Here is a 23878-nt window from a genome sequence, read left to right as displayed (position 1 = left end):
GTGCCTGTGGCAACAGATAGAAAAGTGTGTATTTTCTGTGCTGTGTCAACTTGATCTAGTGTGGTTGAGTTTTGATTCAGTGTAGTCTTCCTAGGTTCTCCAGTAAGCTTCCGAGGGCAAAGAGGATGGTCATTAGGAAAACATTAGTACTTCTCCTATTTTACACTGTTAATCATTGAGATATGGTTGCTGAATGTGGAACTTTAAAAAACAATAATGTTAAACATATCATTTATTTATAAAATCATGTATTTTTTTAAGGTGTACTTCAAAAACATTTAGGTACTTCTGTATTGAAGCACATTGAGAAGGGATTATCTCACGTGAAACAAAAGACTTCATAGTAAATTTGTTAGAATATACAAAAAGGACATGTGTAGTATGCAAGATGAAATTTAAGATGTATTTTAGTCTTTATTTACATTCAACCTAAAAGAACTCTATAAATAAATTATAATCTTTTCATTATATTTAATTTTATTAAAAAATCATTCACTCAAGCCAAAATCCAATGTTGTTTAGGAACAGGCTCCCATGACTTAAACAGTACTTTAAAAAAAAATCAGAAAATTATATACTATTTTAAATAATCCAGAGAGAAAAAAAGCTTTTTTAATACTGCCTTGATTCACAGCTGTCTCCTTTGTCAGCAAAAGGGTTTAATTCTTCAGAAAAGCTGCTGACTTTTGAATGAGAAATCCAATTCTCTGGACTGGAAGTTATAACCTTTCAGTTGGAAAGGGTTGCATGGTGCCTTGATGTATCATATGCTCTTTTATATATATATAAATATTTATTTATTTATTTATAGGGAAGAAACATGATTTATTGTGTAAGTCTCACTACACTGAGAATTGAGACAAAAATGTCAGAGCTGCATAGAGGACTACGTTGCACTACTTCTGCTCTTGTAAACACTGCAGTGATAATACGTAGATTTCAGCATTACAAGCCAAAAGGTTTTAATTTCTAGGGTGTGTGAGGATATATCAAAGAATTTGTGCTGGTGAAGTGACTGAGGATTTTTGATGGTGGCGGTTGTTGGTTGTTTTTTTAATGCAGAAATTCATTTTTTACTAGAAATTGGATTTACAAAAATTGGATGAACATAACAGAATAATTGGATGAAAAGATATTTAACGTTCATACATCTAACTTCTTAGTACTGTTTCAGCTGTGAGAGTGCTTCATTCTTTCTTTATTTAATGTTTAGCTGATTGTGACTGTCATAGATCTGTAGGATTGTCAGAATACCAAACAAGGAAAGGAACTTAAACATAAAAATGACTTTTTCTTTCTCATTACAAGCTATACTTGCAATATTATTTGTCACATTTCTAGGGTGGAAAGCTTCCAGATTCTTACATTCTTCAAATATAGTAGAAACACGATACTCATTTATTAATGAATTTGTGTAGAAATTAGATATTCAGTCTCTGCTGGTCTCAACTCTGTAATCACAGGAGGGAGACTGGAAGTGGCAAGGAGTGCTTTACTCCCACCTGCTCAAAAGGACTAAAACCAATGGACTGAATCATGTTCTGAAAAGGTATTCATCTTTTTCTATCTGTCAGCCCAGGAGGCAAGATGCGGTGAGGTGGGAAGAGAGAAAAAAACTAAGCCTCTTTTTCCAGCCAGAACTTACTACCTAGTGCTTAGTATAAAGTATTTCTAAATTGAGGCAGTAAAAATGTATTAATTTGTAGACTGGTTCTATATCCCAGGGGATACATTGGCTCTTAACATCAAGCTACTCATAAAACATATATATACATTTTACTGTGTCTTTAAGCACTTTGTTCAATTAACATTCAGAACTCAGCTAAATTACTGCCCTTTAGTATATCTTAAGTCATCCATAAGCAGATTACATTATCAGCTCACTGTTTTCTTATTGCACAGAAGCTGGACAAATAGTCCCCAGCAGATTTAATGAGAATATTTAAATGTCTTTAGGGATAAAACTTTCCTTGTTTTAAAGTAGAAATCCTTTATTGAACCAATATGTTTAGTCAGACTATTTTGTTGCTGGATAAAACAGGAAAAAAAAACCATTCCTTAAATGTTTCACACTAAGACTTTGGGAAAGTGCTGTAGTTTGCATTCATCTTTCACTCTAGCTTCAGCCAATACTTCAGAGAAGAGTTTTTGGAGTAAAGGTAGTGTTTTTCCTCAATTATCTATTACTAAAACCACAGTGACTACAACAGAAGCCCCAGAACTTAGTAGCACACTTTGCATCTTGGCATTCTGTATATATATACTCGACCTTTCTTAGTCCTTAAATGGAGAAATGACTGCACTCAGGGTGAAGTAGGAAATGTAGTAACTTTAAATCAGCTGCAGGGCTGAATGTCAAAGCCACTTCTGGGCTTTAGTTCTTCATGGCAGCAAATTATGTTTTTATCATCATTTTTAGAATTATTGCAGACTTCTTCCCATCACTAGAATATTCATAGCAAGGTGGAAGGAATTGGAATTAGATAAAAAAATTGCTTTGTACTTCATTTGCCCTTCACCTTTTTCTGGATCAAGGCACTGAGAGATTCTAAATATTAATTTATGGTATACTGCTCTAAACTGTAGGAGAGAATATTCTTTTTTGACAGTCCAAATTCTAAGTTTGTGGTCATTTTAACTTATACAAAATTAACTTCTTCCCATCCCTGCTATTTAACTCCCTGGATTTGTTTTAATTTTTTAGTTTTAAAAAGACCTCAAAACATTCTTCATGTTTTTCAAATCATAATCTTCTTCATGCTAAAGAAATATTTTTTTATAATGCCAAATACTCTAAAATCTTCTGTTTCCACATAAACTATTTCTATTCATTTAAGACTTTTTGCATTTCATTTTAATACATCTCTCTTCACACATTTATTGAACACTGTTTTGTATAATGGAAAGAAAGATTTGCAGTTACAATCATAAAACAACCCTATAACTCATAGTTTGTGAGAGCTCATATGAAAAGGATGTAAATGAGGATTCTTTTTTCCTTTTATGGAGTAATTTCTTTTATGAATCTTTTTTAAAAGATTTGTTTGTAGAACTTTTCCTTTTTTGGGTTTTTGCTCTTGCATCGTGCTCCTTTATTGTCTGGTATGTTCTAAGATCACCAGTACTTTTTTCCCTTAATAATTGGTATACAGCTCTCAAGTTCCTTTTTATCAGTAGTAAATCCATTTCCATGGCATGCTCTCTTATGATTGTCTTTAATCTTCCTAAGAGGCATGTAGGTTTCCTGGATTTTTGCTTTCTCTATCTAAATAGCTTTGCCAGCCACCATCAATACTTAGAATTGCTTACCTCCTTTGCTTTCAGCGGAAATGTTCACTTAGTTTGACAAAACTGATCTATTTTCCTAACAATATGAGGAAATAGATGAGGTTCAGTGTATTTCATTATTGTCTTTAATATTCCTTTATAATAAGTACAGTACTTTTTCTTATACCCTCAGCTGGACAACTTTTCAAACTGCTGGCAAAACTATTTTCGCTGAAAACACGTGTTAAACTGAGTAATAATGGGCCCCAGTTTTACTTATTGCTTGCTAATCAATTGCTTTATTTATTTATTTATTCATTTTGTGCATCTCTATCTGCATTATACATTTCTATTTCATTTATTACACCATTTCACTTTTTTTTTCTCAGGCTATCTTTCTGAAAAATCGTATGTTGCATTCATTTGTTATAGTTCTTTCCAAATAAATCAATCAACCTTTGTTCTTTTCTATTTAGATCCCCACCTCTTGATCTGAAAAAAAAATATCTTCAACACCAAGGAAAAACTTTCTGGTGTTCTAAAATGAATTGCTTCATTGCTTTTTTTAATTTTTTTTTTCTTGACTACTTTTGTTGTTGTTGTTAATGAAAAGGAAGTCAGATTTTGAATTTTTTAATGGTATGCTGAATTCTGCTCTTCATACTCCTACATGCCTTCTTTTTAGTTGGTTTTCAGAGCAAAAGCAGCATTTTCTAGAGGATAAATCGGACTACTTATGTCTCTATGGCATGAAAACATCTGCTCCAAATTCAGATGCTCAGTGTTCAAACTGTATGAATAAAAAAGCCACAAGTGTTTACGTAGGGCAGCTCAGTATTCACTATTTTCTGACATCTCGGACTTTGAAAATTGTTGCGAGTGTGTGCATATTTTAATTAGTTTGAACTCAGAGTAAAATTGAAACTGAGGGAATTGATGTTTCCTTAATTATTGCAAATACAATGAATATTTTTCTTATGCAGTAAAGACAGAATATCCCAGTACTGGAAATATAATGGCTTAATTGTATCAAAACTTACCCAAACTGGATAAGAACTACAGTTTTGGGTCCAATTAAGATTTTCACAACCTAGAAAAGCAAGGGTCCATGATCAAATACTGAGAAAAATTTTCCCAAACTGATTCAGCACTTAGACAGATAGATAGACATAGACAGACCAGACCTCATAGACAAGATTTTAAAAAGCTGAACTCTTAACACCTAACAGTTTAGCACACCTGCATTCACTGTGTTGTATTTGCAATCTGTTTTCCAACTGCCTGGAAGATTTCCCAGCAGAGAACAAAACTTTAGCCAAAAACAAGGAGATGTTGTCACTCTCAAAAAGGATACATACGTCGTAGGGGACCAGGCTGAGAAATGTCCGCAGAAGTTCATTCAGAATCATCTAAATCCATAATTCCTCCTTGCTAGGAACAGGTCTTGAAGTGGAGAAATAAAACACCTCATCTCTCTAATTAGTTGTGATTATTTAGATTTCCTGGCACAAGTCTAATAATTAAAATTGCTGAATATATAGACATCTGCTTAGGCACTCACTTTATATTCCTAGACCTTTGCAATTGTTTTCTGAGCATGTTTCACTTAACATCTGCAATAGGCTGGGAGCATACTTGCAGATGATTGCTGTGCCTAAGTTGATGAGTGGAAGTTATTATGCTATAATAGGCTGATTACCTGTTTGTTTATCAGTGAATCTAGCCTTTGACTTCTTGGGTCAAATAGATTAACCCAATTGGAAATGTGCATCAGGTGTGGGTTTGAAACAAAATAGAAATATGTCTCCCAAGTCTCCTTCTCTGGAGATATTAAAGACCAGCCTAGATGATTTCCTTTGAGACCTACAGTAGAGAACTGCTTTAGCAAGGGTTTGATCTCCAGAGGTCCCTTCCAACTATTAAGATTCTGAAGAATTTAAGAAATTTCTGCAAAGCACGCTCAGAGTAACAAAAGCAAACACGAGTAGTTGCATTAAAAGTAGAAGGAAATAAGCACACTTGCTTCACTTGAAATCTCTATTAAAACTACATCCATTTTTTTCCTGAATTGTATCAAATTAACTCATTTGTTTTATACCCATTGCAGCATGTTTAATCAAGGTAGCAAAGTCAGCCTTTCAGTGGTAATACTGTAACATTTTCCAGTATGGGAGGTTACTTGATGCGGATGGCTGATCAGTTGCATCACTGATTGAAGTTTCTTTCTTTAAGTGCGTACTAAATGTCTTTGTGGTCTCATGAAGAGTAATCACAAGTGTGTGACCTCAGCAACAGCCTCCTGCACACACAGAAGCATTTCAGTGCCCAGCAGTAAAAAGTGCTCAGCAGTCTGCTGGGCCCCTCGTTCTCTGTCGTAAAATGAATCACTTCAGTAAATACTGTTCTGCTGAAATTCAGCGAGGAATAGGAAACTTTATGTCACTGTAATAGCTCTAAAGGTCAGATTCAATTGTCCCTGCACAAGCGTAAGTTGCTGAGCTTGGGCTAAACAAGAAATGGTTTGATGAACAGATCATTTGAAGTGGAAAAGGCACAGTGACTTATTCACTGCTTCATGTAACACAAACAGTATTGGTGGTAATAGATGTTTTACAGTAAAACCCAGACCTGCAGGATATATCTTTTGGCCAATGTGTTTCTCTGTAGCTTCTAATTCTTGAGGGTGTACAGTAAAACACTGAATTTGTCGATAACATATTACAGACTTCCTGGAGAGAGACTGCAAGGGAAAAAGGAATGGAGACCAAGAATTAGAAAAAACAATGTTATGTTTCTTAGCTAATTCACTGTTAGGTAGTACTAGAAGTGAGAGATGTCAAATTCTCCTCTTTGTCTTCTCTAATTGATTGCTTTTGTATTATTCCACAATTTTAGGTGTGCTTCCTCTATTATGATGACCACACTCACCTTTCTTTTTTCCAGTTTGAGAATGATGCTTAATCACACAGAGGAATTGTGGAATTATAGACTACCTTGAGTTAATTCACTGCCTAAATTTGTAGTTTTCTCTTTGTCCAAAGTCTTCAAGAAAAATTAGGCTGTTTGTGAGGGACAAACATACTTCATCTAGAATTACATACCATATAGTTTCAAACATTTAATATTTATGTGGTTTATCATATAAATGCGTCTGATTACAGTCTAAACCTAAGTAATTCCATTGTCTAAATGAGATAAGTGCATTCATGAGTCACTTGATTGTAGACCACAAAACTTTGTGAAGGCATACATAAATATTATTGACTTAAATGGATTTGACACAGTGATATATTTATGTTGAAGCACTTTTTACTTCTGCTATAGATCTCTGAAATGCTCATAATAAATGGCAGGACTCCACAATCCATCCCATAAAGATCACTGACGCTTAGATGTTTTTTTTAAATATGACTTCAGTGATGGAAAAGGAAATGATATTTGAACTGTAAAAGGATTCTCTTAAGTAAAAGAGACACAAGCAGAAAAATGCAAGCTATTGAGCTCCACTGGAGCTGATGCAGTCAGGTGCTTGGGCATATGATAAGTGTGTTCTGAGAAACTGCTGAGCTGGCCAAGGTAGGCAGGGTAGACAATCGCAAAAATATAAAGGTCAGAAAAAGAGAATTACACAGTAGTTCCCTACAAAGCATGGGAAGGAATACTGCTCAATTATTCAGTAACAGCAGACCTGACAGAGAAAGTGAAATCTTTTGTGCTTTTCTAAATACTTTTTGTGTTAGTGAGAGATATTGCAAATGTAAGTACTTCCTTAAAGCATATAAATGTATACCTCGTTATCCAGCTACCTAGGTTATAATATCATCCATCCATTTGGGGACACATTATTAGTATTTCCCAAGCAAACAAAATTGCAATTCCAAGATGTTGGATCCCTGGTGGTCACTTCAGTCTTTCTCAACTCAGCCCTTTGCTCACACTGCAGCCAGTGCATATTCACTAGTTCTCTTTTTGCTGTTTATATGTTCATCTATATCAGCATCCTTGTTTTTTCTTACTGATTGTAGTGTTGTTTACTTGTTATGTTTTGGGTTTTTTTAATCTGGTCTAGTGCCTTTCATCCATTCAAAAATTACATTCCGTTAAAAAATATATCCCCATTTTTTCATTTTGAGCCCTAATTTTAGAATACTTAAATATCTCAGAGACAGAAGGAGACAGAAGTTTAGCCTCATATAGTTTTCTGATAGTGAGAGAAGTACTAGAAATGAGATCTGGCTGATTCTCCTATTTGTCCAATTCCTTTTGCATTGACATACAAAAAGCCATTTATTTTAAAATTTTCATTTAACATGAAACTACCCAGTGTACATAAAGTATTGATTTCTTATGGCTATGGCATTATCTTTACTCTTTTACATTATAAAGATTATTTGTTTATTTGTAATATGATTATTTAAAATCAAAAAAGCCCCAGCAATTTGTGATGTTTATGCCTTTATTACTACTGGAAAGTCCAAGAAAATGAATGAAATGTTATGAAAAATATATATATATATATTATTCCATTTTTTTTTCCATAATATCTTCATCCAGAGTAAGTCCATTTTCAGAGGAAACATGACTATTGGATTAGGCAGGGTAAATCACTGATGATTTCAAGTTAAGGGGATTGAATGCTCTCAGTGTGCTCAGTTTTTGCTTAACTGTAAAAAATTGGAGACAATTTTATTCTTTGTGGAAGTGGTAAGTGAATGCAGGGGAAAACTAAATGACTTCTTTTTATCTGAAAAAAGTCGTTATTATAATGTGTCCCTGAAATTTGTACTAACAGCATTCCTGCATATTTCCAAGTTTCCATCTCAAATACCTCAGTAAATCTGTTCGTTGTAGGTGGAAAGCACCATTTGTACCAGAGCTGTGTCCTACAACTGTGGGAATTTCCTTCCAAAGATGAGCAACATGTAATATGTGACCAATGCTTCCCTTCCTCCCTGTAACATTTATTCTCTTACAAAGTAAAAAGTAGTTTTTATTTCTTGAAGGAAACATGCAAAAACACCTTGTAGAAGTGAAGTGTGGAGAATTATTTTTTTATCATGACATTAACACTTTTCTCCTGAGTGTGTCTATTAACAGCAGTGCTGTCTCAAGATTGTTTGCACTCTGATCATAACAAAGTATTTCTTCAGCATAGAATCGTACAATGTCTTGGGTTGGAATGGACCCCAAGGATCAATTTCTAATCCCCCTGCCACAGGCAGGGCCACCAACCTCCAGATCTAGTAGTAGATCTGGTTGCCCAGGGCCTCATCCAACAGGATGCATACTGTTCTTCACTGAAAAAGAGATGTTAATGTCTTAGACACTTTATAGGAAATGTTTTAAACCACTTCTAGACTGATGCCTCTGAAAATCACTGGCCATTACTGGAATTCCCTAAGAATGCATAATGTCTAGGATTAAATCATCAGTGCTGACATTAACACTCAGGTTTCCTCCCACAGCTCCCATTCCTTCTCATTTCCAGCCTGTAAATCTTTCCTTGCTGAAAAGGAAAGATCATCCTCCAGGAAATAACATAAATTTCGAAAGATCGAGTGTATTGAATTCTCTGGCACAGGAAAAAATCATTTGTGAGCTATGCCAGATCATCATCACAAGATTTTTTGTTTTAAACTTTAAATGGGAAAAATGCAGAAGTTCTTCATAAAGAAAAAATATTTTAATTATTATACTTATGGCAAGTAACAACCATATATTATTAAGCATTTCCTCAAAGTATTCTAATTCTGTCCTTAAAGAATATTAAAATATTTAACAGATCATAATAGAGTCCAATCTAATGTATATTGAAATTCTATACAGGCACATAGGGACTGCTTGACTGTCATTCATGTTGGCTAGGTGGCAATTAAATGGTTTTTTTAGACTATCTGCAAATTGTAGATTTCTTTCCTGTGTACTGGAAGATTGTATTGAGGGTCAAAATACTGCAGAACAAAATGATGAACGTGATTGCTTTTGTAGAAGGTACAGGGAACTATTTACAAGCAATCCTTTAACTATCAGACAAAAAAAAAAAGAATAAGATTTTTTCATATTCATAATATTTCACATCTGAAGTGATAGTCACGATACATTTTGTTACATTTTAGTTAGTAAATTAAAAAAAAAAGTTATTTTTGTGTGTGATGCTTTGCTTTTTTTTGTTTGTTTGTTTGTTTTTTGTTTAAGTGCAGCCTTGCAACATGTGCATGATTGTAGTACATAGTGTAAAATTACTGCAATTTTCTCTCTTCATTTCAGGAAGTCAGAACAAGATTTAATAAGCATTGAAGATAAAACTAGGAAGTAATATAAACGCGGGGTGTATATATTTTGCACTTTTACATAATCTTTTATAATAAGAGAACCTATTGTCGTACAGTATACTGTAATTCCACTTTATAGTGATACTCTTGCTATTGTCACAGTGTTGTCTTCTGATTATGAATAGTTTGTATATGTACACACTTCAAAAGTGATTTCTATAATGGAATCTGTGCTCCCTGTCACTGTTACTAACATCCAACTGGAAAAATATTCACCAATTATTTTTTTTACAGATTATGAATGTACAGTGTAAATTAGTAAACCAAATACTGTAGCAACGAAGAGATGCACTTTAAAATAATGTAAAAGTGTTAATCTCCAGAAGTGTTATTTTGTATAGTTGTTTTTGAATAAATAATTTATTGCTCATCATGGCTTTTTGTCATTTATAAATAAATAGAAGGAATTTTTTAGTAGTTACCTTAGGTTTACATATCATCAGCGATTTGGTGGGTTTCATAGAAGGGAAGTTTCGTAATTGGATCAATAAAGCACTAAATCACATCATTTTTAATTTAGTAAATCATCTTTGGTTCCGACTAGTTTCTGTGACGTAAGCTAGGTACGCTCCACCGAAAAATCCTTCTCCTGATCAGCCAGAGGGGACTTCCTCCAGCTTCCTCCAGCCATGAAGAACAGTTTCGGCAATAGAATTCAAGGTATGAGAGAGGGATACATAACAAGGGAGCCATGTTTTGGCATTGTCTATAAGGAACCAGAAACAGTCCCACTTCTCATGGTTTAAACCATATGTGTCGAACTCGCTAGTTTTTTGTTGCTCTCTTTCGTTTTTAAATAAGAACCACAGAATTGAAGGGGTTGGAAGGGACCTCCAGAGATCATCAAGTCCAACACCCCTGCCAAAGCAGCTCCCTAGCCCAGGTTGCACAAGTAGGCATCCAGGTGAGTCTTAAATATCTCTAGAGAAGGAGACTCCACCACCTCTCTATGCAGCCTGTGCCAGTGCTCCATCACTGCACTGTGAAGAAGTTCCCACACACATTTGTGCAGAACTTCCTATGCCTCAATTTGTGTCCATTTCCCCTTGTCCTATCACCACACACAGCTGTGGGGAGTTCAGAGTTCAGCCTCGTCCCTTAAAAAAAAAAATACAATAACTATATTATCTATTTTGTGAGCAGCCCAAGGCCATTCCTCTTCACTCATTGTGGCCCAGGCAAGGCAAAAGTTTGGACATGCATGGTTTAAACATACAGTTGAGACATATTGCTGAGATGTAATGTCTACAATATATGTTGTTTTTTTCAGTGAGAGGTCAGCAGTGAAGTCCCAAAACCAAAGGTACTAAACAGCAAAATGTCTACAGCTTTCAGATCCTAGCAGAATTCTGGTTTGTAATTTTAGATTTCTTCTATACTTGTTGCTTGTTGTCCTAACAGATGAAAAATGTAACAGCCATCCAATACAAAACAACTTTACTGAAAATATTCAAAGCATTAGAATCACTGTTGACATTACTGAGCAGATTTTTGGAAAAAAAAAAAAAAAAGAATGTCAGAAGTGTTTTATAAACTTTTTTTTTTCTAATTTTTTTTGTTTACCACCATACAGATGAGATTAATATTGTTAACAGTGGAATCATTGACCTTTAGTGGTGATTAATTATAGAGAAACATTACAGAGTTATTATATTATAGAGAATTATAGAGAAAAATAACAGCATTTCAGGAAAAACACAGAATCACTAGCACATTCTGAATGAAAAAGTAAAGATTAAATTAAAACTAAAAGGAAAACAGTGTGTGCAAGTCACAGAGGCAATATTTCTTTCTTTCTTAATACCAGTGACAACCTATATGTAGGTAAAAAGTTCAAAATTACCTCATTTCTTCGTTGTGAACTGAAGTACACTAATACGCTTACCTACCTTCTCTGCTGAGGGCCCCTTCCTTGGAAAAGGTACTAAGATACTTGCCTACCTCATGGCTCACAGCCTGGATTTCAGCTGTAGTTATCTCTGAAAGTGGGTCATCCAGCATGCATCATTGCAAGAAGCACAGCTGAGGGAGAACAGGTAGCAACGGAATACACATTTTTTTAAGCAACATCTCTTTTTTGCCTCAACGTTATTCCCGAGCCCCTGGGTGCAATGTGGTAGTTGCCTTCTCCATCTCAAGAGGCAGCATTTTTTGGCTTCCTGCTGAAGGCTCGTGTGACCCAGAAGTCAGGGCTCTCAGCTGGGGAGTCATAATCATGAGTGCCAGTCCAAAGAAATGGTTCATTCTCCATCCAATGGCTCTGTGATGCAAAATGCAGAGCTTCAAGGAAGGTCTCATTTACATGCAGTTTATATTGTGTTTTACTGTGACATATTGACATACTGAACTTTTTTAGTTCCCTAAGGTACTAAATTTTGTTTTTCCTGGCAATAGATATAACTGCTTTGCACTAAATTCTATTGACTACTTCAGCTGCTTTGTTTTCTTTCATGCTTGGAACTACAGAGCTGAATTATTTCCAGTCCAGAAGAGAAGAAATTTTTTTGCTGATTGGGAAAAGATATTTCTATTTCAACTGCAGCCGAACGTTCAGACAGTGACAAATTTCAAAGTAATAACATCTATTTATTTATTTGCTTATTTATTTATTTATGCTGATTGCTGCTAGTTTTAAACTTCCCAATTTTTTCCCCTAACAGGGAGCTGTTCTCTGTACTGTTTGCTTCTCTGAAAGTAGGTCACAATCAGTCTTCACTGCGGTCCATGAACTCAGGAATGGTAGTACTGCAGCTGGAAGAAAAATGAGGTAGGATGGTTTTTAACTAATTTAAGATAAGGTCTTCTCTTTTTCTTAAATCTGTGCTTTGGTGTTCCCATGCAGCCTTGTTTAATGATTCAGGTGAACCCAAAGGAGAAACTTCACAAGATTATATCAAAAGTAGAGCAAGAAAATTTTAAGCATACTTATTCAGTGTCTGTGCCACCTGTGAAACTCCCATTGCCTGAAATACTTATTGCCTACCCTGCACAAAGGTAACAGATCTTAACTAAGGACTTGCAACAAGCACAGATTTGAAGAGCAATCATTTTGTGGTCTCACACAGCGGAGTTCCCAACCCAGCAGTAGTCCCATGTTATTTCTGCAGTCTGAGTTAGTAGGAAGTACTACCTAATCCAAGGATTTTACTTTAAGAGTGGTTTTTTTTTGTTTTTGTTGTTGTTGTTTTCTAACTAGCATAAGGTATTACCTCCTTTTTTGATCCAAAATTATGATGGTGTATGAGAACTGTTGAATCATGGCCTGAACCAGTGGTTGATCACCTGATGCAAGCACTGGGTCAGCCACAGGAGCACAGGTGAAGGCAATGCATCTGTGTGACCGGAAGGGGTGGAGTCTGGCTCCATCTCTCCTTAAGGGCTGACTGCCATTGGGAATGATCTCTTTCTAGATATTGCTCCCTTTGGGGTTCTTCTATTGTGAGTTTGGGATGTGGGTGATCTATCTCTTTCCAATTATTCTCTTCCACTGTGTTAATTTTTCTTGTTATACATCTTGACTATCATACTGTTTGAACTGTTTATTCTGTTAACTTTGCATTTGTTAACTATGCAGGTGGAAATCAGGAAAATGGTTAAGTGATAGAAGAGGCCCAGGGAAAAATAAACAGGTCAAGGAAAAGAACATGAGGGATAATAGAGAGGAGATAGAGAAAGGCAGATTAGGTGAAGAATAGGGGTGTGAGAAATGGATGGAAAATTAGAAATAGAAGTGTAGGGTCAGCAAAAGTGATCTAAAGGCTATGGTAAGAGGTTAAAAATGAAGGGAGGACTGAAAGAAAGGTGTCCTGCCCCAGAAGAGTACCAAATGACTGTACCTTTGATTGAGAGTGAGAGTGGTACCTGGAGCTTTCTTCAATTTGGAGAACATAAAGACAAAAAGGAACTTCTGGTGATAAATGAGGTAGAGGTAATGCAAGTGTGTGTGTGTGTGGGGGGGGGGGGGGGGGGGGGGACGGAAATTAATTGGAGAACTGAATGGAAAACAGTCTGGAAAATCAGTTACAGTAGTTTGTTGCATGTGCAGGGACAGCTGAGACTCCTGAATGTAGCACCTTACACACAGGTTGAGTTAACATGGACACAGGAAGCAGATTTAAATAGCAGATGAACAATTTATTTTTGTGGAAGTACTGTATTTAAGCATATTAAAATGCTTATGAATAACTGTCCTTTGCAAATTCTTAACTATTTCATCCTCTGAGAAGCCAGCTGCTCTTAAAAGCTGTTGGAATTAATAGACACAAAATACTCTGAAATAAGCCAGAAAAACACTGGATGTATTTATTACTACTGCTGCTTTTGATTCAGGACTCTTCACACTTCTGTAAGATGTCCCATGTAACTGAGTTGTGCCTGTTCCTGTTTGGCCTTCCAATGTCTTAAACCCACATTCTCTAGCTCAGTAATTGAGCAAAACATCCACTTTGCTGTGTAGTGTGATCTATGAAGTTTCTGTGAGCTGTTATGGGAAAACGCAATGCCATTTTTTATGCGTTCTCCCCCTCCTTGGGTTTGCACATTAAATATATAGGCCCATGGCATGTTAGAAACAGAAGCAGTATATGTATACATACAAAGAGTTGTACATGCTGCAACATTCATCGCTTCACGAGTGTCTCCTTCCTGGCTTTCAGAGGAACTTTCCTGTCTGCTGTCCAGAAACCAAGATGAAGCATCTGTTAAACCATTACCAGACCTGGCACATGCACTATTTTCAAAAGAATGTTATGGCACAAGCAGTGGAGTGCAAAAGTCATCATGAACTCTGTTTCCCATGGGGCTCTTGCCATCTGCTTGCTAGTTATGTGTACCACAACCTGTCTGTTGCATGGAAAACAAACAGTACTGTTGGAAACTGTCTTCTGCCTCGTAATTACTGCTGCTGGCACAGGCAGACTTACAGGAATGTTATGCCTTTTCCTGCCTATTAGTGTTGCCACTCTTCACGTGTTCCCATTTTAAAAGATACTCCTCCTGCTTCTGCCACCTTCTACTTCCCTTTAACCAGTTTGCATCTGCCTTTCCTGGCCTGTTTTAATGTCTCTCTCTCTGTCAGAGAAAGTACATCATATTACTCAAGATGAGTTTCCTGAGCTGCAACAAATTTGCTCATATAGATAGAATGCTGATATAGCAATGGAGTACTTTACATCTGACAAAGTGATGGTAACACTGTATAAAAATCACCTTGATAAGGCAGATATATTCACTGCCTCAGCAAATAAAACTGTTTATCTCAGATGAGATCTCAAGAGGTGACAGGTAGTTCAGGGCATGCTCCTCCAGTGGCTAATTCTCTGGGAAATATGAGATCTATGTTCTACAGCATCTTCCTTTCTTGCCCACTGCTTTCCCCTGTGCATGGGTAGCTAAGAATACCTGCCTGCTGGAGGACACAAGACCGCTGCATTTATCTGTTGCAGCTATACTTGAGAATAAATAACCTGTGAGAATGTGTATTGCCTCCCACAGATCAGAAGTTATTTGAACCCTGTATTCTCGTGGTGGTTTTGCATGGGTGTGCAAACGTGGTGATTTTTTTTTTAATTTTATTGCTGTATTTTCAAGTTCTTTTGTGCTGTCATGCTTATTGAGTAATGATGCTCAGTAACTGAACAGAAATGGAGGATTTAAACTTCTCTGTGTGGCAGGGGGAAATTGGGGAAAATCATTTCTAAATTTGTATATATTAAGAAAAATTACATGGTGTCATAATATTAGTTGGCTTTAAATGAAGTATGAACATTATACTCATCTGTATGAGTTATGTACAGAACTTCAGACTCTGCTTAATATTTTTTCCTCTGCAGAAGAGTGATTTCTTGTTCATGGTTCTTCAAAGGTACTTCATTATCTTTGTCACATTCCCAACCTTCTCCTGGTCCTATCATGTGGTATGTCCTTATTTATGGATGAGTACCAACTGGAATTGATTAATCATGTACTCCCATTAGAGCTCTGAAAAGCTCATTTTGTCTTAGAGGGCAACAGGAGAGCCTAGGAATGTTTTAATGGTATATTCCACCATGTAGGAAGGAGGCTGAGATACTTCAGACTTCTGTGTTGATGGCATTCAATCATACTGAAAAACTGACTAGAAAGCATTTATTTATTGGTTTGTTCTATTCCCAGCTGTGAAAATCATCTCTGGTACAGTTTTGTCCTACACCTGTTAAACAATTCATTGGTATGCCTGAGGAATTAGCGAGGTTTGTTGCAGACAGTTTAGATACATACATACTGACTGAAAATTTCCACTAGTATTGGGGAAGGCTATAGTGCCCCAGGTCCATTTAATTTAGCATACAGCAGTGGCTTTCAGTTCCAGAGACTCCAGTGTTGATGTACAAACTCCACTACATGACATTAGTAGCATTTAGCAGTGGAAGGCACCCATATCTTTTGGATTAGAAACTCTTTGATCCTTGATGGTATTATCAAAAACTTAAAAAAAATCTAAAACGTATCTAACTGCTGAAATATCACACAGTACAGATTATGCTACAGCATACTTGCAACACTTGCATTAAGATAGGGTCATTATTCGGAGGGCACATGGTACTGCTGTGCTACCAAAGAGCACCCATAAGTGTTGCTTCCCATCAAACAACATTTTTAACAGTGTTTATTTCTCATTAACACATATTTAGTTATTTCTGAGGGGAGCTATTATCCTCTCAGGAGGCAAACACTACTGCTGTTAAATACCATTCAGCTGAGTAGAGCACAGATCTGTTTTGATATCAATAGCAAAAGAGTTATGATTTGCTTCAAGGTTCAACTACAAATCTAAAGAAGTATGGAATACATTTTTAAAACAAATTTTCCAACCATAGTACACACGGCAGTATGCAGAAATGTCCAGGTCGTTTAAAGCACATGATCAGTTATCAGCTGGTCTGCCTCATATTGCCCATAATAAATAGCTGTTTGCATGCCACTACAGAACTTGTGCTAAGATAGAGGTTAAAATATGAGGAATAGCTGGATTTATCAGCCTAACATAGGGTATATTATTATCTTTTTGCCTTAGTTAAGCCATGGAGACCTTAGTGAAAAATGAGTTATTTTACTGTGTCTCTTTGCGTCTACTTTTACGTGTAGACATACATATACTATTACTTATCGATGCAGATGTTGATTCTTCCATCTCCTCTACTATTTGAATCATCCTCTATTTAATCTTTGATTCATGTTAATACTCATTTAAATGTGATGGTTTTCATATTTGACATTAGTTAACAGTTCATGCTGAGTGTCCAGTATTTCTCATGTTCATTTTTCCTGTGTATATTTAAACAGAAAATGGGAGCTATAGCATTGCTTGTGGTTTTTTTGTTTGTTTGTTTTTTCAGTCTGAGGGTTTTCTAAAACATAATTAAGCTACAGAATACTTCAAACTCAGCAGGGCATTAAAATTAACAGCTCAAGTTCAGTGGAACCTTGACATGACGTCAGATAGCCAAGATGTTTATATTGCACAGTCATAAGACACACTTGAACACTAAAGGTCCCGGAGTGGTCCTGTGTGACCTCTTAGTACTGACATTTGTGGAGAATGTTTGGTTCAGCTTCTTCAGATCATTTGCTTTCCTGATTTGTGACACAACGATGAAAAATTGGAGTCTGATTCAGAAGCATATACGTTTACTTGAGTGAATATAAACTTAACCACAAACAGTTGAAGAGTATTTCTTTAGATTTAAAGTATGTTTTTAATTAATAAAATGTTTTTATAATGTAGGATGCGTCTACTGAGCAATCCACTTAATGAGCTTGTGACCTTATTGAGATATTCTTTTATTACTTCATTTACTGAATACAAATGTAACTTTTCAATGGCAGTTTCCTTTTAATACATCTTTCTACAAACTGTTTGACAATTCCATCTCTGAAATGACTTCTTACTGTGCTAATATTCACCACTGCCTTAATCTTTGAATTTATCAAAAAATTAATTACAAAGGAAATACTAAATTTGGAATGTCAATGCCATGCTTGGGAAACCTACCAGGCAATTTGATGAAGCAGACCAGTAGAAAATGTTTTAAGTGTGACAATGAGTTTTCAATTTAAATATTTTTTTCCATGGTTTCTTATTCATAATGTTGATAAAAACAACCTTGGCAGGTGTATTCTCTGAGGAAATGTATCTAGACAAGTAAAACTGAGGCTGTTTGGACAGTGTGGAGAGACAATAAGGTTCTTCAGAATAGAATGCACCAATGCCACCATACTAACTCCTGATTCAGCTGATAAGAACTGCTGAGAATCGTGCATATGGCATAAAACAAGCTTCATGGTATAGCATTCACACTTTTTACTGCAAATTGTAGCCTTTGTCCAGTCAGGATTCCCCACTCTTCTTTTAAAGGTATTTATGACCTTTACTTGAGCACTTTTACTACACCACCTCTCTTTGTTCTTTCACATGATGGGTACAAAATGAAGACATGTTGCCACTGCTAGAATTTTCACAGTAACTCAGTGTTGGGAGGCAGAAGATGAAAGACATTGGACAAAGTTCCTATTGGTATTGACAGAAATTCAGTCATGAGAGATCTATACATCTAAGTTCCTACCAGGATTTCTGTGAATATTTCACTCACTGAAAGCACTACAAAAGGAGGACAGGAATATTGCACTTTAAGTACAGCAACAAATCACTTTCAGTACCAGCACTTCTCAATTTTCTTTCTGGGATCTTAAATCCTCTTGTGGATTTGTCACTAATCAAACTAACCTGAATTCACAGGCAGAATACAACACTGGTCTGCCCTAAATGTATTTCATGGTCATTGTTTTTGTCTTCCTAAGACAACTTTATTTTTAAATTGCAGAAGATCATACTTTTTGCCTTGTTAGTAGTTGATCAGCTTTATGACTACATGACGTATGATGTATTGACCCACCATCCATAAATCCAAGCTATTGCCTTCATTATATGATACCTCTGTGGTCTCTGCAAGAAGGCCATTAATGTAAGAAGTTAGAAATCCTGCCATTAAGCTTTCCCTTAAAATGTTGTGTTGAAAAGAGATTGTATTTGGTGTAATCAATGCTACATCGAGATGAAAAATGATTTTTCTGATGCATTTTAAAAATAAAATCCTTTGTGATTCATGCCATTGAATTTTAGACTTCTGAGTATGTGTGTATATATATATCTTAAAAAATTCTTCATGCGTTCCACATGCTTCCACATAAATCATAATTTGCTCTGTAATTAAGGTGGAGTTTCCACACAGTGGCATGCAACTTGAGATGAATTCAGACACAAGGAATAGAATAGACTCTCCTCAAAGGCCTAAATTACCTTTGTAGATTCTTCCTGAAGCTCTTTAGGTGTCTGAAGTCAAAGTATCAGTAAAACTGATAACCTCTCCATGTAATCTGCTATTTTTTACCTTCTTCCAATTTTTGGCTTTATAACGCTTTGCTGAATCAACTGGAATGAGGCTGATTGTTGTTATTTGTTCAATGCTAACCTGGAACCTCAGCAAAACTGCTTCTATTGGACTTCCATATAGTTTTACTTTTTGCTTCTCCTATGCAAAAGCAGGAATTTTAATAAGCAGAGAGTTCAGAGACTAATTTTTCTATTACAATTTAGATGCCTTCCTTCACACCATGCTAGAGCCCAAGATTGCTACTTAACTCTGAAAAACAGTGTATGCCCAGATTTTAACTCAGAGGTTTCTTATTTGAACCCAATGCTTTTAGGGACTGATAATGCCTGAGAAAGCCTGGTAAGGCTATAGGCTGTAACACTCCAAATATAGAAGCCTTTCTAAGGTTAGATAAATATGTCTGTTACCTGGCTCAAACATCAGTTGAAATGGAAGAATACTTTAATTATGGAATACTCATTCTGAGTAATATTGTAAGGCTATAGAAATGCGTATGTGTGAATAATCCCAAATTCTGTTGCTTGGGAGTGTTTCCTTGAACTTGAATTTATCTTTTTATTAATAGCTCAGAGATTTACCTTATAATTCTTTAACTTTGAAGAACACAAACAGACACAGTACTGTTCTGTGCTAATTCAAATCTTGGAAATATAATAAATTTAATAAGTTAGTTAATTTAAAAGCTAACTACCAATATTGTTAGCTGTTAGGATTCACTACTGCTTTTTTTCAACAGTAGTGTTTAACGTAAGTATTGTTTTATACTTGTCTTTCATATTTAGACAGTCATTGATCTGTGCAGATTCACTGTTGAACAGAAAGGGATGACATAGTAATAATGGCTGAAGACAGGTGAATAATGGAAGATTCAGAATAAGAGGAATACATTCAGCAAGATATTTATCCAGCTAATCTTCACTGACAAGTAGGCAACATATGAATCTTGGATTCAAAAATTGAAGTTGTTCTTAAGCCAATGAATGTTACCTTCTTAAATTCTCTTTTGACAGTAACAGAATTCTGAATGACCTACAATAGGAGTCAGAATATATCTGTATCTATCTGTTCTGATCCAGAATTATTATATAACACTTCTCATATTTTCTAAGTAAAGCTATGACTTAGACTCAGAAGGTAGATAAAAATTTACTCTTTAAATATTGAGTTGTGATACAAACTGTATTTATATTATCACCAAAAGAAGCAACATAGATGTTGCCATTCATGTTTTTTTCATAGATAAATTTGCTGCCGGTAACAAAATACAGTCAAATGTTTAAAAATACTTCAAGTGTAACAAACGAACAAATTAATATTCACATTTAAATGTTAAGGAAGATCTTGAACTCTATGGGAAAGCTTTCATTTTTGACTGATACTGCAGAGAAATGCAGGCCCATTTTTACATGTATGTCCCTCAATTCTCAGAAATGAGACTCACGATACTTGTGAAGTATATGAAAGGACATAAATGCTCTTTATTCCACTAGAGAGTTTGGAATGTATCTGCTTTCCTCAATGTTTTGCTGTGCCATGCAAAAATTCAATCTTCTTTACATTTCCTTATGTAAGGAAAAGTTAGTAAGAAGCCTACTTATCTAGCGAAGACCATTCTCTTTACTCTTTGCTTTCTTTTCACCCAAGCCTGCTTTCTTGTGGGTAATAGGATTATGATTATATTCCTTAACTTAAGTTTGCTATTGTAATAAGCTTGTGTTTTCCCTCTGACCTGTTCCCATGTTCATGAGTTTTCTTTTGCTGCCTTACACAATATACAGAAGGTCCAGATTGCTCCCTGCTACTCAGCCTCTACTTATTACCCACAACAAAGAGTAAAGCACTGATCTTTGGCTCCATCTTGTGATTTCCCTGTAAAGACCATCAAAAATGAAATGGAAATCTCAATCCAGGGCTGAATTTGATCTCTCTGCTAAAACAGGAAATGGAAAAAAAAGACAAAAACAAATAGGCAAACAAACAAAAAAAAAGCCACCTTAGGTCAAAATATTGACTTCAGAAGAAGCAATGGCATTGAAAAACTATAGATAAATAAAAACAAGCAGTCTTGAAGATGTAAAATAAATTGTTCAAGAGAACAATACAAAGTAAATGGTCGTTCATGGATCTTCATAGGCAAACGGGGGGCTATCAGCAGAGGTAATGAAGGTCATTTTGTTAAAGTGTCAATACCAGAAAAAATATTAAATAGGTCACAGGTCTGCCTTCTTTTCCAAACTTATTGGCAAAATGAACTCGTGAAAAATGTACCCAGGAAGTACTTTAGTAAAGTTCCTTTGCATTTCCTTTAAAAAAAGTCTTATGTCAGAAATTACTGACAAGGTAACTTTTGGCTTGTTAGCAGGAAAAAATAAACAAGTGAAGCACTAACGTCAGTTTCTGCATTATGTGAACATACTGTGTTGAAATAAGATTTTTGAAATCATTTGCACTTTTAAAGCTTGAGTGAGCAGCACATCAAGCTGATAGTGTAGGCTGGGCCCCAAGAAAGTACTTCACTTGAATATTTCAGAAGAGTTACTGCCATCAATAAAGTACAGAACTGCAGAAGATCAGCTGCTCAGCATACAAAAGGTCAGACTATGAAACTTTTGCTTACCTTTTTAGAGAGCAACTTTTATCATATTAAGTCGTGGAAAATAAGGGATGCTTTCACACTGAATTGCTTTGGGTAATATTACTTCCCTGAATTATTAGCTGATTTGTTAATTTATTGTTTTCTTTATTGGTCACAATGTAGCATGTGAAAAATATTACTTTTTGGATAATTTATGTAAGTATTTGCACAAGCACCAAACCAGACTACTGAAATGGAATATGTAGCACATATTTGCAATGTGAGTATATTTGTTGTACAGCTTTGGTATTACACTTGTACATGGACAAACTATAGACAAGTCTGGTTGATGTTGTTCTTAGTTTAGCCAGTTTCGCTATCCGGTGAATAACCCAAAAGTTATAATCAAACCATATGAAGACACAGAAGTTAAAAATGAATAGTAAAATATTGCTTAATTTCTATTCTGTAGGCTAAGCATTGCTAATACTGTCAGAACATATCATGCTGTAAAAAGAAAGTGTTGTATCTCCTTGTGCTAGAAGTTTTTCTAGGGGGAAAGGAGTTAGATAATAAGGAATGAAAATAGAGAAAAGGATGTACAGTTATTTCTAAAAATGAATATTTAAAATTTCAGTAACATATTCAAACATTTGGCTACAAATCTAATTTAATAGTAAAATTTACCATACACTAGAAATTATCTGTAATATGGCTTATAATTATTTGTAAATTGAAGGAATATATTTTGTAAACATTTCTCTCTACTTTCTTCTAGATGAAAGTGTTCGTTATTTTGGGAATTTCAGCAGCTATAGCCTTCACAGCTGTTTTCTTCTCTTTCCTTCAGATAGGCAAAGATGTCCTCTTTGGTAAGTAACAGATAAAATACATATCGTTTTATTTCATGACATGCAATGTATCTCTAGAGATGTATGTGTAGGACTGATTCAATTTTCTTACTGGCATCCATATGTCAACTGTAATGTTTAGAAGCATGGTTGCTGGATTTCTCTACCGGAGTGCCAATCTAGTGACTCCTTTAGTCACTGTGGACTACAGTCAGTTGCCATGTGATGTGCCAACTGGCACACTGCTGCTGTCCCACTAGGCTGCACATCTCCATGGATCCATTCACACTGGGACCCTCTGATTACTGGAGGGATTTTAGAACATCTCAGACTGAAGAAGCTCAAGTTCAAGTGATAAATGACTGCAAAAGTTCAAATGATAAAATCCCATATTTTTCTACATCAGAGCTATTTAATTTGCATCTGATCTGTCTAAATCAGTGAGGTTTAGTAGTCTAATGCAATAGATACAAGACTGAATTTTGAAAGGACAATTTCCAAGAGGCTGATTTTACCTTAGAGCAGAGATTGTGAATAAGCAGGATTTTTCAATATTAACATATACTTAATTTATTTCATAACTATTAGATATGGTTTGGAATGGAAAGATCTTAAGAATGTTTTCATCTGAAGTTATTGTAAAATCACAAATAAAATAAAATGATATACAAACTATAAGATAAGTAACTTCTGAGCCAATATCCAAGACATTACTTTAGATGGTAAATAGATTTTTGACCATCTCTGTGAAACAGGATCAGATTGGTTTTCTATAGAGGATTCTGTGTTTGATGCTCCTATATTAATCATTTGCAAAGATATAGTTTAAAATGAGGTTGTATTTTACTTTATTTAACACAAAATGAATATAGGAATAAATAGAAAAGTGAGAGAGTGGAATTCAGGTATAGAAGATGGATTTTCTCTTCTAGATTAGAGTCTAAATCAATATCACATGATGAAAAATATTTTAGTCAAAATATATTTCTCAGAGATTCAACCCTTAATGATAATTAAAAATCTTGCAGTGTTAAATTTAAAAGTCTGTATTAACTATAAAGATCCATCTCTAATTTTAACTTAGTCTTAAAAGCATTTTCAGATGTAACAAATTGGAATAACATTAAATGAATCATGTGAATGGCTCGTGCTACCTGTGAGAAAAGATTTGTCCTTTCAGTCCAAGGGCAGCCTTATGCAACACACACATGAAGCCTACATGAAGCCTAACCCTAATCCTCACATAATACCACATTTTCAGTTGGATCTGTAAGTGTGGCACTGGGCAATGTATGTAGCTGGATTCATGCTGGAAGAAAACAAAAACACTTTAGAAGTTATGGAAGAATTGATTTACTACTCTTACCTTATTTTTCAGAAAGGTCAGAAAACACAGCATTAAACAATGGAGATATGTTTAAT

The 23878-nt window shown here is 35.3% G+C and overlaps 2 protein-coding genes across 2 annotated transcripts in view; one reads left to right on the top strand and one right to left on the bottom strand.

Annotated features, from left to right (window-relative positions):
* The window catches only part of PXDN (peroxidasin), a 573716-nt gene that overhangs the window by 325656 nt on the left and 224182 nt on the right, over positions 1-23878 (bottom strand). The gene's annotated exons all lie outside the window — the stretch shown is intronic.
* The window catches only part of TPO (thyroid peroxidase), a 37803-nt gene continuing 36308 nt past the window's right edge, over positions 22384-23878 (top strand). Inside the window, exon 1 of the mRNA XM_065731090.1 lies at positions 22384-22477. Coding sequence (XP_065587162.1) covers positions 22384-22477 — 94 coding nt within the window. The remainder of the gene's footprint in view (positions 22478-23878) is intronic.

This window comes from Cyrtonyx montezumae, unplaced genomic scaffold, assembly GCF_038088225.1.
Source record: "Cyrtonyx montezumae isolate F1298 unplaced genomic scaffold, pur_monq_1.0 scaffold_13, whole genome shotgun sequence".
Taxonomy (NCBI): Eukaryota; Metazoa; Chordata; class Aves; order Galliformes; family Odontophoridae; genus Cyrtonyx; species Cyrtonyx montezumae.
The sequence above is the reverse complement of the archived record's forward strand: the minus strand, read 5'-3'. Positions and strand labels throughout refer to the sequence as shown.